The sequence below is a fragment of the Mchenga conophoros genome, linkage group LG19 (genome assembly GCF_057382185.1).
Source record: "Mchenga conophoros isolate Kocher_MC1m ecotype Shallow Benthic linkage group LG19, M_conophoros_male_GT1.1, whole genome shotgun sequence".
Classification (NCBI taxonomy): Eukaryota; Metazoa; Chordata; class Actinopteri; order Cichliformes; family Cichlidae; genus Mchenga; species Mchenga conophoros.
The window spans coordinates 28,343,009-28,361,401 of NC_140544.1; the positions used below are offsets into that span (position 1 = coordinate 28,343,009).

Sequence of the window (18,393 nt, forward strand, 5' to 3'; positions counted from 1 at the left end):
TTCCAGGAGGCTCCAGTCCTCATTGCAATCTGTGCTTTGGCCAAGGAACTGAACTCCATGGATGGATGGATGTACGCCAGGCATAGAATAAAATGCTGTGTGAGAGTAAAAAAATTTAAAAGGCACTAAGTAAGTATGTGTGCATTTACTACAAAGGACTCTGATTTATCTATATGAGCATTTTATGTGAAGAGTTGGCTGTGTGCCCTTTCTCACTATTGTCATGATCATGTCACAGATACCACAGTGACCGCTTTTGCAGCATTTTTGTTGTGTTCCTGTTTTTTGTGGGGGGGCTGGCCGCATTGTTCAGCCAGAGGAAAACCACTGCTGTCGAGGTGTGTTGTTCCCATACTACAGGTGTGATGGCAACAGCACACCTGTTGCTCTGGAACAATAAGTTAACAATCAAGAACAGGTTTAGGTAGGCGGTAGGTGTCAAAGTAAGATTCACATGAATGGCTAGACCCAAAGTTTCTCAGCTTAACAGTGTATTAATTAATGATACTTAATTTTAGTGGTCTTAATGTTGTGGTTATCAGCGTGTTGTGATCAAGATAGTGTAAAAGGAGAAAAATTAAATCTAAAATGCATCTAAAAGAAAAAGGGAGAGCAGTCTGAATGCATAATGTGCGTGCAGCGTGTGATGTGCTTTTGGTGTCTGATCCTCTGTCTTGAGCATGAAGCGTATTTGCATGTTAAGGAGAGGGGTTTCCTAAGTGCTCCTATTCTCTGTGGATGTGGAAAATTGACAGCAAACGGAGTAAAACTGGTTGCTACATAATGCATCAGAAGATCCTGTCTGTTACATTAAGTCACTTTCAGGTTCTGCATGAGTAACATCTGTGTGTGGCTTAAGCTTTAATGTTGAATGTCTGATCTGTGTCTTCTCAGAGAGCCATATGGACCCAGATGATGATCCATGATGATATCCACTGAAAGCCCAGTCTGAGCTGAAACCCTCCACCAATCAGAAACCCGTGGATGAAGACAGTTTAGTGAATCTGCTCCCAGACGCTGAGAATATGGTGAAAGCTCAGCGGTGCCAGACGGCGAAATGCGGAAAGCCCAAGAAGGAGAGGGGAAGTAAGGAAAAGCAGGATGGTGTGAAGAAAGGGAGAGGGGGGGTGATTGAGCTGAAGAGGAAGAAAAAGAGGGACAAGAAAGACTTGCACCGAAATAAAAAGAAGAAACTAGCCGTGAGTGATGGAGATGCGTTGGACTGTTGCGTGTTGCTCACCCGTCTGGAGGAGAAGGCAGCTGCTGGTAAAGAGAAGAATGCACTAAAAGCTGGGAAGAAAAGGAGTGTAAAAGTTAAAAAGAAGCAACACTCCATCCAAAGAGGGACCAAACATAGACTCAAGAAAACCTCTGTCGCCAATCAGCAAGCACTGGAACCAAAAAACAACCAATCTGACGCCTTACTCATGATGCCCTCAGCTATGTTTGAGCCCCGCAGAAGGAGAATGGCTTCGCTTAACGCTGAGGCTGTCAACAGCTTGCTGCTCTACAAAGGCGACTCACTCATGGCGAATAACGCAAAGAAATGTCAGCCATCCAACGAAGAGCCAGCAAAAGAGCTCACTAAAACTGAACACGGAGATCAGAAAACCAAAAAAGGTTCTTTGGAAGGGAAAGCAGTCCAAAAAGAGAGACCGAAAAAACAAAAGCGTTCCACAGCTGAGGCTCAGAACATCGACTGGTTGAGTTTGCTTGCACCGACACCTCGGCGTCAAGCAGGCCTCACCGCTGCAACGCTGCTCAAACTCACCAGTGCCCCATATGGGGCCAAACGGCAAAGGAAGGTGGAGTCCAAGCCAGGGAGTAGAAGTGAAGCTGCAGCTACGACTCAGGATGGAATGAGTGGTAAGCCTGTGTGCAAAGGAACAACACACACCAAACGAAGAACACATCCCAAACATGAGGGGCAACTAAAGCACAGAAAACAGGGCACAGAAGATCCAGTCCATTCCCAGGTGAGCCCCACCATCCAGGAATGCTGCAGTTTGTGTAAGACGGAGACTTTGGATCCGGAGTGGAAGGGTGCCACAGGGGGGCAGGAGTGTGTCAAGCATCCTCTCCACTGTGGCTCTTCTCTGGGATTCTCCTTAAAAACAATCAAAGAGGAGCAGGTGGAGACGGAGGTGTCTTCCTGTTACTGCTGCTCCCAGGAGAGATGTGTTGAGTACTTTCACAGGCTAGCCCTCTTCCTGGATGACAAAACCTTCAAGGAACCAGAGGACGGCTCACTGTCTGAGGTGTTCCACCACCACCATCATCATCACCACCACCATCACCACCACCATTCTGTCGGCCACCCGGCAGCCATAACCATCAGCCCGCACACGTACACCTGTTTCCCAGGCTACTACGTCCATTTCAGCCACCCGGACAACTCCGCCTCCACCATATCACCCCTCGCTTTATGCCCAAGCGGCAGCAAGAGGCCGAAGCTGCTCCCCAGCACGGGTCCCCAACCCTCAGGGATTAGCCATCCAGTGTACTGCTGCACCTCAGTGAAACCGTGCTACGGAGAGCCCTGCAGGATCAACGGCTACTCTGCTTATACCAGTGTGATTCCAGCAATTAACAGAGGAGCGTGCTCCTCTGGCCCCACAGACTGCATCAAATGTAACCACAGCGTAAAAAGAGGTAAGCGGAGATCACACGGTTTAATTTGCAAGAATTCATTTAGTAGAAATTCCAAGTTAATGAGTTACTTATGGCATTTGTGCAACCAAAATTACATTTTCCTGTCAAAGTTTGCATCAGTATTCTGTTTCCAAATACAAACTGAGATCAGATTTCTTTTAGGCTTCAGAAAGTGCCCTCAAGATTCATAAATGACATTAAAACAGCTGTTTTCACAAGTGGAGTCGTATTTCTGTGACGGGCTCCTTTTATCTAAGTAAGCGTTTTGAAGAAGTATTAAATGTTCATCAGCACAGTATGGGTATATTATTTTGCATGCAGAGCCCCGCTCATCCAGCTGCCAAAGGAGTACAATGTGCTGAGAATAGCTATTATATGAGCCATTTATATTCTCCCACTTTGGCATGTCACTTGAGTGGGAAGTTGGAAAAAAAAAAAATCAGATAAAGGGCAAGACCCCTTTTGTCTCCGTTTGAATAAAAGTCATTGGACGGTGAACACGAGGCCTGTGCGGCTGAATACAATTGAGCTGTACGGGCTCGAGTGTCTGCTGTGAGTTTCTGTGTTCAAAGTGAGCGATGTGAGCCTGAACAGGAAAGCACGCTGGGGTTAAACAGTGTCTGAATATGTGGGGGTATGGTTAGAAACACCTGAATGCGATCTCAAAATAACACTAGTTTCACACACGCACTCTCTCTCTGCCACTCTTTGGTCTCTAGCAGTCACAACCAGGTCACGCTGTCTGTGAGGACTTACGCTTTTATCTGCTAGAGAACCAAGTTTAATCTCAGTGGAAATGTTAACTTGGAAAAGAACAGACGTACATAATAGAATAAATAATGGCTGAATTTCATTTGGCTGCTTACTTACTGGCTGCTGGTATTGTGTGTGGGGTGTGTTTGTGTCATACTGTCATGGCTTACTAGGAGACCTAAATAGCACAGACCCATTGTTAATGTCATTAGTACACTTGTGCTTTTCCTGTTGTGACAAGTATGCTGTCAAAGAGGTCTGTGGTCCACCCACACAGGTGTTGCCACTTTTCTGCCTGAACAGACCTCATTACTGTTTGGGTGTATACACCTCCGGTTTTATTGACAGCTTCCTCGCTCTCTTGCTCATTTTGTGGCATCTTTCGAGGTGTGTACAGCTTAAGCTGCATTTCATTTGGCTAATGGGCCCTCTCGCTTCCCTCACTCGTCTCTTCCTCGAATCTCGGCTTCGCCCAGCGGGGGATGCGAGGAAGGAAATGAGGAAGAAGTGCAAGGATGGAGGAAATGCACGTCTCGAAGTGCTCATTCACCCAAGCATCAGTTTTTAAGAAAAGATGGCAATACCTCATGATTCAGAGTCTCAGCAAATGTGCAGGAGGACCTGCTGTTCATCACATAATGCATGAAAAATACAGATGTCTTATCACTATTATAAATAATACAGACATAAATGTATGTAAGTGCAAGAAAAAGGGCTGGTTGGATGTTTGAACGTCTGAAAATTTTACCTTCTTACTATAAAAAATGAATCAGGATTAGTAATTTGGGACACAACCAGTGTTGGTCAAGTTACTTGAAAAAAGTAATCAGTAACTAATTACTGATTACTTCCCCCAAAAAGTAATCCTGTTACTTTACTGATTACTTATTTTCAAAAGTAATTAATTACTTAGTTACTTAGTTACTTTTTAAAAACAGGATTTACAACCTGAATAGGTGATAAAGCGATAGATCTTTCAGCCCAATTCTACTTGTTCTGCATAATCCATCATACAAAATGTAATCAAATGGAAAAGTCTCTTTTTAAAACTTGTTTTATTAGTTTTAATCTTTTAACTTTATGCATCAAGCAAAAATGTAATTATATGCAACATTCTCTGACTGGAAGAAATTTGTTTAATATTTAAACCTATTTTCTGCACATTCCAGCACATAAAATAAAATATTTTTTGTGTTTACACTCAGTCTTTCTATGGAAGCCTGTTTCCGCCACAAAAAAAAAAAAGGATCCATAACTCAAAATTTCGAGTTATTTTCTCGAAATTTCGAGTTATTGCCTCGAAATTTCGAGTTATTATCTCGAAATTTCGACATATTAACTCAAAATTTTGAGAAAAGCAACTCGAAATTTCGAGTTAGCGCTGCCAATCAGTAATCTACGTGAATGACGTCATTTCCATGTTACCCGGAAGCTGAAGCCCTCAGCTACAAATGCTACAGCTAAGCTACCGGTATTACATCCAGTCGTGAATGCACAGATTGCTGAGTGTTTTCAGCCTGGCTTCACAAATGATGAAATCCCTGTGTTATTAGCTGAATCACATGGTGTTACTATCAGCAAACATACTTTAATTTGTTGGGATCCGTTTTTGAGTGCGCGGTCCTGCGCCATATGCTTCCGGGTAACAAGAAAGCGACCTCATTCACGTATATTTTTGATTGGCAGAGCTAACTCGAAATTTCGAGTTATGGATACTAGCTTTTTTTTTTTTTTTAGTGGCGGAAACGGGCTTCCATAGTCTTTCAAATAGATGCAAGTGAAACACAGCAGAAAATAAATAAAGTCAAAGACTCAGCGGTCCTGTTGCTCTATTTTCACCTGTAAAGCAGGATTGCGGTAGGCGGAGGTTTACCCTGGTGCAGGTGTGCCGCGGTCAGTTGAAGAATCCGCGAGTTTCTCTGTGAGTTTCCCATTACGTTGTTGCGCACTTGGTGCTTGCTTGGAAGTTTAGGGGTTTTTTTCGCTGTAAAAAGAAGTTTTCTTCCCACGCACGATGGACGCTAATGTTTTTGTCACTTTTTATGGAATCAAACTCAAAGTAAGGTCAGTACTTCCATGCTTTAAACGCTGCACGCTCATACTCTCTCCCACAATCGATATATAATCCATTGTTGATCTGCACACAGCTGTTGTCACGAACGTCGCACTCGCTTACGTCACTGTCATGAGACATTCTGGCAAAAATTCACGGTTTTAGTAACGCAGTAACGCAGCGTTCATACGGGAAAGTAACGGTAATAGTTTTTGCAATAGTAATCCCTTACTTTACTCGTTAGCTGAAAAAAGTTACTGCCCATCTCTGGACACAACGTTAAATCTTTTTATTGGCTGGTGAAAATATGATAAATAAATTCAAGCAGTCTTTGTAAAGTCCCATTCTTGAGCACACAATAAAACTCATCAGATTGCAGAGGACAGCTTGTGACAATTACTGATTGGTATACAGTTGTATTTCACAATAACGTAAAACGTGTAGAATACTAGTTGGATCACAAAAACAGTATATATGAGTAGTAGTTTAATCTGAATGGAACAAAATGATGGACTTTCCAGTAAAAACTCAGGCAAGCAGGATCAGGCAATCTTTGTCTGAAATTTTACTGGGTAGAATTATTAGGACAGCAAAAAAAAAAGTGTTAATGTACTCTCAGGGATTCGATGAATGCAGCAGATGAGCTTCAGATTCAGAAAGCCAACAAATAGGTCGGTCAGCAGAGATTTTGACTTGCCATAGCAGGAAAAGCACAGGTGTAATTGACAACATTAAAAATGACTGGATTCTATTTAGGTGAGCGAGCTTGAAGGATCCTGGTAATCTAATCCTCAGCTGTGGCTTCCTGCCTGGGACAGGGACTGCAGCTGAGCCACTGTTAAGAATATTTCCTGCTATGACAAGTGCACAAATCTGCTGTGAAATGGGTTCATTGATCATCACTTCACCTTAATGTCACCACTGCAGCTGTGTCATGGGAGTGTGCACAACCCCCCTCTCACACAGCAGAATGCTTGTCTTGTTTTTCAGTGCCACTGTAGGAGAAACGTCTAGTTTGTGTGCATGGTAAAGACTATAATTGATCTTAATTGAGGCTCTGCCTGTTTGGTTTTTTTGCTACTTCAGCATAAATATTAAGAAACGAAGTATTTGTTGTGCCTCTCGTATCAGAGTTCAAAGTTCTAGGTAACACCTTATGATACGGCTCGCAATTAAGGGCGCAATTCCCGGTAATCAAATGGAATTTCTGTGGGTTTTATTTGAAATGATAATGTAATTATATTTATCTACAAATACTTAAAGGTAGGTACACTTGAATGAGGGGATAACAATTCAGGATTTTATAGGAAACAAAGAAATAATTATACTGCAAGTAAATTTCAGTAAATAGTTTTAGGTAGTGTCTTAGGTCATAAGTACACTGTGTTTTTCAAGGCCGTATTATGGAGTGGATTAAGCTTGCCTTTTGGGATCCTTTTTCAATATTCATCATGTTGATGTGCACGATTGATGTTCTCTTATTCAGCTGTTATTTTATTTGATCTAAATGAGAACTGCTCCCCCTCAGCAATTTATAAGAGAAAAAAAAAAATACTGTCAAAAATTTGCCTGTGACCTCATCATGATGGACCGAAATCTAACTTAATTTATTTTCTTTTTTTTCACAATCACTGTTCAAACATCTTTCAGAGTGAGTGTAAAGGAATAAGTGTCCTTGGTGTCTCCTTTCCCATGAAATACCTGTAAAGTACCTGGAAGTTAGACAAGGTTAAGTCACTCCATAATACAGCACGCACCCCAAAAGGTACAGCATACTTACAGTGAAATGATCAGTTACGGCGCCATCAGAAAAGTAGGGCTACCATCTCGCAATGTGACAAATAAACAAAATAAACTAGATTAGGTTGAAGTAAAATAGCTAAAGAAAATTTTTGCCATTCCAGCCAAGCAGAAACTCTGCTTATGTTGCAGCTGAAGCTTGGTTGCGTGATGTTTCCTGCAGATGTTCATCAGCCACGTGAAAGAGGGCGTAGCATGAAAACAAATGGCGAAGAATAAACTGTGTGTCTTGGCTGCGATTCAATAGCTGTTATTGCTCTGAAATCTGCATGCAGGGCTCGTTTCAGTACTCTGTATTCATTTCACATTATCGTACCTTTTCTGTTCTTTCCTCAGATGACTACCCAGCAACCATCAATGACCACCACAGCCCCTCCTCTATCCCCATTTGTCCCAGCCCTCGAATCCTTACTGGCTGCCCCGTTCCCACTGTGCCTCCAGCCGGCCAATCAGTGCCCCACATCCAGACTCCGCTGTCTGACCCCAGCCAACCGCAGCCTCCGCTGAAGGTGGCAAAGGAGTGTCCACAGAGTGCCAAGCAGCCCAGCGGGTCAAGGTCTGGCGCGCGCAGCACCGGCAGCATCAGCTCGGCTGTCTGCCCTCTCAACAGAAACAAGAAACAGAAGCTCAGCTGTGCCAGTGACGGAGGGCAAACGGTTGCCAAGCAGCCGAAGAATGGCCGCCAAAAATCCACCAACGGCTGGAGGCCATTTGGCCTGTCCTTTGAGAAGGAGGTTTTCTCTGTGGTATGTAGAGAAAGTCATTTTGGTGCTTTTTGACACAGCCACAATGGCACCACTTTTAATTAGAGCTGATGTAATTTTACTGAAGTGTCCTGAGAGAGTATGGGGGGTGATTCATAACACCTGTTTCACTGTTGGATCAGGGCTTATTCACTATTTTTTACTACATTTTATCCAGCAACCCCGACAACCAAGGCGCAGAAGCCATTCAATACAAATCACATCCTGCAGCTTTTTACTCCACAGCCTCTCAAAGCTTATCAGTTTCTGACTGCTAGAGGAGTCAGTATTTCCTGCTGCTGTGTTCCCAGGGAGAGGACACTTTGGTGCTGAGGAAGTGCTTTGAGGGAGTCCACAGGGACGGGGAGCTGATTAGAGTCAGAGACACTGTTCTGCTGAAATCTGGACCTAGAAAAAAGTCTCTGCCTTACGTGGCTAAGGTCTCAGCTCTGTGGGAAGAGCCAGAGTCAGGTAGTATGCTCGCTGTACGCAGCATTTACTCAGACCACACGAGAAGACGCATTTATGTGGTAATAACTGGTTTGAGAAGTGAAGTTAAAGACGTGCTATGTTTTACTTTTTTTCTTTCCTTCAGGAGAGCTGATGATGAGTTTGCTTTGGTACTACCGTCCAGAACACACACAGGGAGGACGCAACCCCAGCGTACATTGTGAGGTGAGAAGGCTGACGTGTGTTTCTGAAATGCTTTTTTTTTTAACCACAGCTTTCTAATAACTGTCAGGGGTAATTATAGACCAGCAAATCTAAAATATAGCTTGTGTCAACTGCAGCATATTCAGCGCCTGTAATCATGGCTATTAGTGATGCACAGGTCGAGCCAGTTCACGTACGTTTAATAGAAAGCATCACCGGTTCTGGCGGGAGGAGTTAAATAACTCACAGAAACACTATGTGCAATATGCCAGGCTCTGATTACTACCTTCGTGTCTCCTTTATCTGCATATCTCTCCTTCTCTGAGACATACACTGAAAGGCTCAAGTCCTCCTATGGCCTAACAAAGCTATAAAGTAGCCCAAATGTCTATTAAGATGGGAGAACAAGAGGATCAAAGAGACTCTCTGATACCTTAAGTGCTCATATAATATCCTTTTAATGCTGCTATGATCATTCAGCGCTGCTGAAATTGCACCAGAGGCCAATCCGCTGCCTCTATAACAAAGTATTTTAGGGGAAACTTGACTTTAGGTCCACATTTTACTGTTTGGTGAAACACACTCTACTCAGAAGCTACAGCGATATATAATTCGAGGTCATGTAACTTTAAACGGCCTTGCTTTGTAGTGCACTGCGAGGAAGTTTGGAAAATCCTGCCTGCTGCATGATCCATAATAATCTGCATAATTATTTAAACTGCATAATTTCCATGTAATTTTTACTCGCCTCTTTGATGCAGTTCTAGTAGCTGGATCAAATGGAATTGTAAAATTAGTGTTGGCGCGGTTAAGATTACGGCACGGTTCAAGGTGGATCCAGGTGTTTGACTGACACATATTATTGTGGGTTTCCACACTCTCACAACAAGCAGGTTGAGTGCTGTGATTTTAAAAAAAGGGGAAAAAATTGTAATCCATGCTTAACTAATGGCTGTAATGTGTGCTTCGTGCTGGCTTTCTAAACCAGAAGAGATTTTAGATACTATTAATGAATATAATGACTCTTATTATAGTGTTAAATGTGTTTTCTATTGTCAACAACACATGTTATGTAAACTTTAAAACACAGAAAGAAAGGGAACACGCTAAAATGCTTCTCTAATTATCCAAAACCTGATGATGTAGTTTATTTTAAATCCTGCTGATTTAATATTTAAAAAATGCACTAAATGTGTATTAATCCAGGGCTGCAGATTGTTCCCAAAAAGTATGCTGTCTACTTCTGTTAAACCACCAGCTGCTTACAAAGTACAGTGAACGGTGTTTTAGGAAAAATTCAGCAGTGTATTTATAGCAGGCTGTAAGCTGTTTCTCACTCAAATACCAGTGTAAGGTGTTCACCTTCACTCTCATTGGCTCATTGTCTTGCCCAAGGACATTAAGTATATTTCTTTGTATTGGGACACCTTGAACTGTGTTACAGAATAAGAATAACCATTGTATCAAAGCAATGAATGCACAGTTGTACAGTACAGTGCAAAAGTCTTAAATCATCACTATTTTTTGTAAAATTTTGCTATGAAATTATTTATCACTGCAAAGATTTCTTATGCAAACTTACATGGAAATACAACATATAAGGAAAAAATATAGTTTGGATAATTTTAACAAGCTTTAAAGTCAATATTTGGAACTCTCTTATCCAAGCTTTCCTGTCATTTCTTTAAGCGGTCTTTAGGAATAGTTCTCCAGGCGTCTTGAAGAACATTCAAAGCTCTTTTTTGTATGTTTGCTGCCTTTTGTTCCGTTACAGATGGCTCTTTTTCTCTTTTGGCCTTTTCCTTCTGTTTCCCCTTCTTAAGACTGGCTTCTTGACAGCCACCGTTCCCCTGAGACTATTTCTGTTGAGGCTTCAGTGAACAGTAAAGCAACTATGGGGCCAGATTAATCTCTGAGGTCCTGGGTCAGGTCCTTGCTTTTTTCCTTTTTCTTAAGGACTTTCAGAGACTGTTCACCTCCTACCACTTTTTCCTTTGTCCTCCCATTGTGCAATTTACTCAGATTTTTTTAAGGACACATTGCACTGCACCGAGCAGAGGCACATCAAGTTTTTGGCTAATAGCTCTTTGGAAATCACCTTGTTGGTGCAGAAGTACTATTTTTATACCTGTCAGTGTAGGTTATTCTTGGCTTTTTTCAAATCTTCAACTAAGAAAATTGGAACAAATTATATGTTTTTGCAATAAGCAGATAGTAACAAAGTGACTGAAGATAACATTTAAAGCGGGTCTTTGTTAACTTTCTGTTATGTGTAAACACAACAATGGTGTATCTCTTGAGTTAGAAGTCTTTTTATTGCAGTGTTAAGTAACTCATCAAACAACAACAACAAAAATTCCTCTGTAAATGGTCAAGTGAAAAAGCAGTTGATGTACAAAGAAAAACTTTGGAAGACCTTCCTAAAGCCTGGAAAACCTTTGCTGAAGATAAATCTGACTCCTTAGAAGCAAAAGATAAAGAAATGAAAGGTGGCTTAACACTTTTGCACAGCACTGTACGCTCGCGGACGGAACGCGTCTCTATTGTGTTCACGTCCTGATGTCAGTAATCTCCCAGAGGAACGAGTTCAATTCACTGTCTAGAAACATTAAACCACATGAAGTCTGTCGACTCTCAGCGTGCGCTGACAGACAACAAACACATCAGAGCAGCAGTGTGAGAATGGGAACACGGCTTTGTCACAGAGGATGACGTAAAGCATCTTTCTCTGCAAATCTGGAAGTGAGGGTGAGGCAGGAGGGATTGTTTAAAATTTAGAAGAGAGATTTAGTTTTTAAAGTCCCACCCGCTACTTTTTTCTTTTTCTTTCTACATGTAAGAGGATATCATGATGGGGTTTGTTTGTTTGGGCTTTTTTGTATGGATCTAACCCGAGTGTCTTTCTCTAGAATGAGGTCTTTGCATCCCGTCACCAGGATGTGAACAGTGTGGCCTGTATTGAGGACAAATGCTATGTCCTAACATTGGCACAGTATTGTCGGTAAGCAGGAAAGCATTTTTACTTTCTGTCGTGTTCTTAATTTCAGGTAGTTTTGAGCCATTAGGGGTGTTTTTGAGGTTAGTTTCTCATGTTGTGTTTGTTTCCTGTCCAGATTTTGTGCCTTGGTAAAACGCCGTAGAGAAGGCGTCAGCGACAGCGCCGCCTCCCTTGTAGTGCCCCCTGTTGTTGGAAACGCCATGCCCACCCACCACTGTGTGCCCGATGACACTGACCCAGAGCTGGTGTTTTTCTGTCGACACGTCTACGACTTCCGCTACGGACGCCTCCTCAAGAACCTGCAGTAGTATCTGACGAGGCATGACATCACATTACACCCCGGTTTCATCTGCCACAGATTCTCACTGGCTGCCTCCGTGAGAGAGGAACTGGAGTTTCGGACGACGGCTTGACAGCTTATTTTCTTTTCAGTCTCTCATTCATGCTTACATGTCACGCATTTATTAAGTAAACTAATGGTTTGACGTAATATATAAGAGTTGCTATGGCAGTGTAAATCTTTTTCTTTTATCATACATGGCTCTCTGGTGTTGTAGCAGCTGTGTGAAGAACCTGGAACGTACTCTGCTGTAGAAAAAGCTACTGTAGCTCTTAGAAATGTGAAATTTGATTAGATTGCCGAGAACTCGATGTTTCATGTGAATAATGCTACTATCTGCCTGACAGACAACAGATAACACAAAGTATCTTGATATGCCATAGATAATGAAAATATGTGGCATATTGTGCCACACCGGATGGTGCAGCTGAAGACTTAATCACATCTTTTTTTCACTCAGTTTATTTCTGCTGCTTTGAGCTGCACTGAGTCCATTTGATAGTGAAAACATGGCGTTTTCTACTGACACGGCATATAGAAATCTTACTGTAATGCAGCTGTGTTCATGCTGTTCTGAGAAATAGTGATAGTCTGGGAAATGTGCTTGCTTGTGATAAATAAGAAGGAATCAGTTTCATGTCTGTTTAATCAAAATGAAATAATCACCAGCAGCTGGTTAGTATAGCTTAGCATAAAGTCTAAGTCTGACTCTCGGGGCAATGGTCGGATACTATATATGTAATTAGCAGCTGTCAAGGGCAAGAACACCTGTTCTGTCAGAGGTTTATCGACTGCATGCGACTACAGATCAGTTTTAAAGAAGCTAGGTGTGTTTCAGTAAATCAGCAATCCCTATTTTTCCCCCTCTAAATGCATGCAGTCGAAGCATGCTCAAACATGATTGGTTGATAGAACGTGGGCTACAAGCAGACTACGAATATCTGCATACATATCTTTTTGGAGCGATTGTGCTAAGCTTAATTAGCTGCTGGCTCCAGCTGTGTGCTTACAACGTATACAGAGAGTGTTCTCATCCAAATCTCAGCAAGCAAGCATGTGAGGAAATTTCCCAAATATTGAAATTGACATTTTTGTCTAATGGTGATTGATTTTGGAGAGCTTTGCAGCGCGCCCCAAAGATAGCCATGAAAGACATTCTCAGTCAAACGGTTTGATTGAATCTAATTAGCAGTGAAAAAGTATAACAAGAGTGAGCAATTAAAGGTTTTTTGGCTTCTTCTCTACTTAAGTTTTGAGAGAGATGCAGGTTTTATTCCGTATCTGTATCTGTAGTGAAGACACGGGCATGCTAACCGCTAAAAGACAGCGAGAGTTTAGTTTGCTTGCTTTCACATTGCGAGGATCAGCCGAGCATTAAAGGGGATTTTTGTTATGCCAATGCCGAGGAATATTTAACTTTTTCAAAGCTGTTTACCAGAGGTGTGATTTGACTCCGGTGTCAGCGTACTGTATATTTGCATTTAAATATCTGGATGGGTGTCTGTTAGTGGCAGATGGCATCAGTTAGTCACGTATATTCTTGTTTCTTCACTGATGAGCTGGTGAATAATGTAGTCAGTGTAGCATTTAGATCTGTGATGATGATTCGTTCCTATGTTTGAGAAAAGATATGTATTTATGTCTGTACTGAGAAAATCTATAATTTATTTTCAAAAGATCATTTTAAAGAGTTTTAGATGAGTGGCTTGCATTCCTGATTAGAAAGGAGGCTGACGATGTCTCTCCGTAGCTGCACTGTATAAGTGTGAGAGTCTTTGCAGCAGTATTTCTGTGTTTCAGCTCGCTTACCCAATACAAGCTCGTGCAATTTTGCTTTGAGACACTGAAGTAGGCAATAGGCAGATTTGAGGACACATATGGAGTATTTGGAAGGATCTCAGATGCGGTTTGAAGGACATGCGCTAACATGTGACCAGAGATGCTAAACCTTGCAGGACCAAAATGTACCCTGGCCTTTTCCAGCTTCCTGTCATCCTCCTTTTCATTTCCCCTGAGATGGTGAAGCTTTGCCTCTTCATCTTTAAATGCCGATTGCTTCACTGATTTTAACTTACCATTAGCCTGTGCCCTGGATCTTTGCTGCCTTATAGAACATTCCCAGCCTTTTATTTAGTAACGTGTATTGATCACAGTCTGGAGTTATGAAGCTAGTAAGTGCGCTGATCTTGATTCCTAGATGCTTGACATGTATTTCAGTGTTACCTGTGATCTTATGTGACCTGAAAGTCCATCTTAATCAAAATTTTTATTGAGAGTGATGTTTGGTATCAAACTACTTAACTAGTTGAGAGTAGATGAGGATTTTTTTTTTCTTTTTTTGGAGAAACTAACTTTTTACAGAGTGTGGTATGACAATACTGACAATTCTTTCATATCAGTACTTTAAATATAAAGCAGAAGCTAGTTAGCTTAGCGATCTATAACGCTTGGAAGTGGGAGCGGGCGGTAGAAAGCCAGATGCACCCTTATCATCTGTGAGCATAATAGGTAACATTATGTATGTAATTTGTTTAGTCTGTATAAATCAAAGTGTTATAACAAATTTCTTGTTAGCAAATTTTGTGTTGTTTTTGGTTTTATGCTAGGCTAAGCTAAGCTAACCAGCTGGTTACGGATTCATTTCTTACATGCAGACCTTAGAGCATTCTGCCATTGAGGGAAAAAAAATGTTTTTTTGCCATCCATAAGTCACAATTTGGGGTTATTATGCCATTCAATTCAATTCAAGTTAAGAATCTTAACATTTTAATTTATTAATTCAAAAAATATCAGAAAATAACTCAAAATACTTATAAAAAACACCTTCAAACTTGAAGTTAGGTCAAAACTTTGAGATAATAATCCACTTTTTTTTTTTTACTTATGGATAGCCAAAAACATATATTTTTAAGTGGCATAAACAAGCTTGCATACTGTTTTTTTTTTTGTTTGTTTGTTTGTTTGTTTGTTTGTTTGTTTGTTTTTTGGTAACTCTCCACAAGAAAGCTTTGTTCACAAAATGTCAATCACCTGGGGCCAAGCAGCAATGCAAAATTTGGCACATTGATTGGTGTCACTGATTGTTTTATTCTTTTCATATCACAGCCCATTATTGACTATTTGTGCATTATATTATATATACCTGTTTTTGTTTGTTTGTTTGTTTGTTTTTTTAGATTTATGGTCTTTATGAAAAGCCAAGCAGGATATCTTACCATAACTTTGATTTATCCATGCAAAGATCAGTATGTGGATTTGGGACCCCATTTGAAGGAAACATTAAAAAAAAACTTGCCCATTGATCATTGGAAGCATTCTAATAAATAAATTCTTCTTTCTCTTGCAAGTCCCAAAGCTAACCACTTTACTGGAATTTTTCCCAGGTACAAATTCTTTGCAATCCTAACCAAAATTGTCAATCTTCAGACCGAATATCAAAAGATTTACCAGATGGATTTTCAATTTCTCAAACTGCTTTTCTGACAGAAAGTGGAATCTCATCTCAGCTACTGTTTCATATAATGACACAAAATTTCATTTGGGGACTTTTCATGATTTTTGCTACAATAAGAAAAAGAAAAAAGCCACGTTTTATACTCATATCAAGAGGTTGTTGTGACTTTGTCCTGCTAAACCGCTTGGCTCCCTCCTCACTGCTTTAACTTGGTAGTTTAAGCCTTCCTGAAAAACATAATAGTTAGCTTGATTTGTATCATTTCTTATAAACATTAATTGATGCAAGTCATCATGGTGAATAAACTGTGTCAAAATGTCCAGAGAAGCTTCCCTAAACCACGTTATCATAATAAACCTCTCAGTGTATGTTTAATAAGTTCCATAAATACAGATAAAAAGACATTCAGACAAACATACTCACACTCAACACGATAACACAAGGACATATGAGCTGACTACAGCTGCTGATCTACATGAAGGAGGCGTTACACCTGACCTACAAGCACAGTAGTATTTGATAGTCAAAATTTTAGGTGGGGTATCACTTTAAAATGCTCACATCCCGCCTACATCTCCTTTGCTCCTTATCCTCTGTAAGTGGCATAGACATTTTTTGTTTGTTTGAATTCAGAAATAATTTAAATAGATGTCTCATATTCATTTATTTCTGTTTATTTCAATTCATCTGAATTTAAAACTATTCCATGCTATTTTAATATGTCCCGATGACTTAAATATTATCATGTCTTTATTCAACAAACGTTTTAAAAAAAATCCTGAATATTGCTTGATGGTGTATGAAGTATAGCCAACTTGAATCAGGTGAAAATATTTGGTTTGATTTGGTTCAACAACTTAAATCCAGAATTAGAAAACCACACCACGCACATTTTATGGCCTTAGGAATCACTCAGCAAACTAATTATGTTTAATCAAGATGTGTGATGCTTGTGTCTTAATTGGTCCTCTGTGCCTGTTCCCATTATCCTGTATTACATGTATTCCAAGAATTTTCCACAAAGAAAAGTACAAATAGTCACTGTAGTTTTTGCGTACCTTTCAAATGCCTTTCACTTTTCATCAGATGACACAGTTCTTGGTATTGAGCTTGAATCACCACAAAGAAATGCTTTCACCAAAAAGACTAAGACTAAAAGAGGGCAGGGGATTAAACCATGAATTGAACTTCATTCCCAGGTGTACTTCTTATGTGAATTTGTTTGTTTCTTTGCATGGCTTTTTTTTTTGGAAATATCTTGGAAATATTAATCACAGCACAGATTATTTGTATGGTTTCAAATGGACCTGTAATATAAGAAAAATATTTAATTGTAATAAATAATATATGAGTTTGAACAAGCTTCTGAGTTTTTATTACCTACACATATGTTATTATGGATGCAGTAATGCTTCTTGCCCACATGGTGGCCCACTTGGACAATTTTTTTTTTTAAATATCTGATTTGTTTTTCAATAAATTAAAAAGTCATTGCAATAATCAAAGCACAGACTTACTAAAAGGTTTCAGAGATAAATATTAATGTGTAACATGCATATGTGGAAAAAGGTAAACACACAAACCTACATAATCATGGCTGATCTCGTCTCTTTCAGTCTTTTTTTTTTTTCTTTACATCAGTTTTTATTGCATATTTGATTTGATTTGATTGGAAATCACAAGTAAAATATTTTTTACCATGCATAAAAATAATTTAGCCTCAAATCTTTCTCTTTTGTTTGTGCTTTTTGTTTCATTCAATCCCCTTTTTCAACTGAACTGGATACAAGCCCTTTTGTCTGTTGTGCTGCATAGATCATGATGGAAAAGACAAGAGAGGCAGCATCTCGAAAGGAGCAATGAGGAGATATCAGTCATCTAACTTCGATAATTAGGCTTGTGATGAATATGCATGATGCCTCTGGCACAGCTAAATTTGGTTCTGAGATTTTAAATGGCATGAGCAGGTAAGTGATTTGCATCTGTAACAGCAAGCATGTGTGAGTCAGAAAGCTCATCTGCTTCAGCTCACACACTGGGCTATTTAGTGTGATTACATGTCTGTGTGAATGGCATTTATATAGTCATCAGTCTGTATATGATGTGAATTCTCAGTGGTTGTGCAGCAAATTCCTGTTATGACTATGTTACTTTCTTTACTGAATATCTGGACTGACTGTCAGTACAAGATTTATGGTTCCCAAATAAGGCTTAATGCAGTTAGGGAGAGAAATCAGTGGATCTGAAGCAGTTAAATATTAGGAATAAATAGTTTTAGTTTCAAATACACACACAGAGTCAGAAAGGTTTGAAAGGTAATGGATAGACACTTATTGGGTTAAAGCAGCTACAAGTACTAAATTACCAGTTAAATTGCTTTGCAAATAGCACTAGAAATGATTTGTTAGTCAAATGCGAAGCAGTCGAAACAAAAGGGATAAATATAGCTGAACAATTATATGGTGAAAATGTCTAAAATTGACACATTACCAGTTAAAATAGAAGTAGAAAAGGCACTAATTAAATAGGAATGAGAAAATCTGTGGACTCATGGGTCTCTTTCAAGAAACAACTAAAAACCCATCTTTGTAGACTAGCATTTAGTTAACTCTTTTTTTCTCTTTTTTACTGCTCTGGCATTTTGTTGTGAAGCACTTTGTGATCTTTGACTTGAAAGGTGCTATACAAATAAAATTTTACTTTGTGTTAGCTCCCGCTGAGATATCGTATCACTTCATGTTCCTATTACAGCTCACAGTGGTGTTTTATGTAGCCTGTTTAATTAAAAAAAACAACCTTTAGATAACAACATAGTGTCATATCCAGGTGCTTTGTCTAGAGCACACTCTGCTGAATCACCTGCTATTTATATTCACAGTATTCTGTCTGTAAGAATTCGATAGCTTAGCTTAGCTTGTAGCTGAGTCACTAGCAACATGGTTTTTT

General features: G+C 40.0%; 1 protein-coding gene across 3 annotated transcripts in view; it reads left to right on the forward strand.

Moving 5' to 3' along the window:
• bahd1 (bromo adjacent homology domain containing 1) overlaps positions 1-16,808 on the forward strand; it is a 34,845-nt gene extending 18,037 nt beyond the window's left edge. For all 3 annotated transcript variants that reach the window (XM_085257060.1, XM_085257061.1, XM_085257062.1), the window contains exons 2-7: positions 895-2,652; positions 7,595-8,004; positions 8,313-8,472; positions 8,597-8,676; positions 11,565-11,656; positions 11,769-16,808. In XM_085257060.1, the coding sequence (XP_085113186.1) occupies positions 1,026-2,652; positions 7,595-8,004; positions 8,313-8,472; positions 8,597-8,676; positions 11,565-11,656; positions 11,769-11,961 (2,562 nt within the window). In that variant the 5' untranslated portion in view covers positions 895-1,025 and the 3' untranslated portion in view covers positions 11,962-16,808. The remainder of the gene's footprint in view (positions 1-894; positions 2,653-7,594; positions 8,005-8,312; positions 8,473-8,596; positions 8,677-11,564; positions 11,657-11,768) is intronic.
• Positions 16,809-18,393: the final 1,585 nt, after the last annotated feature.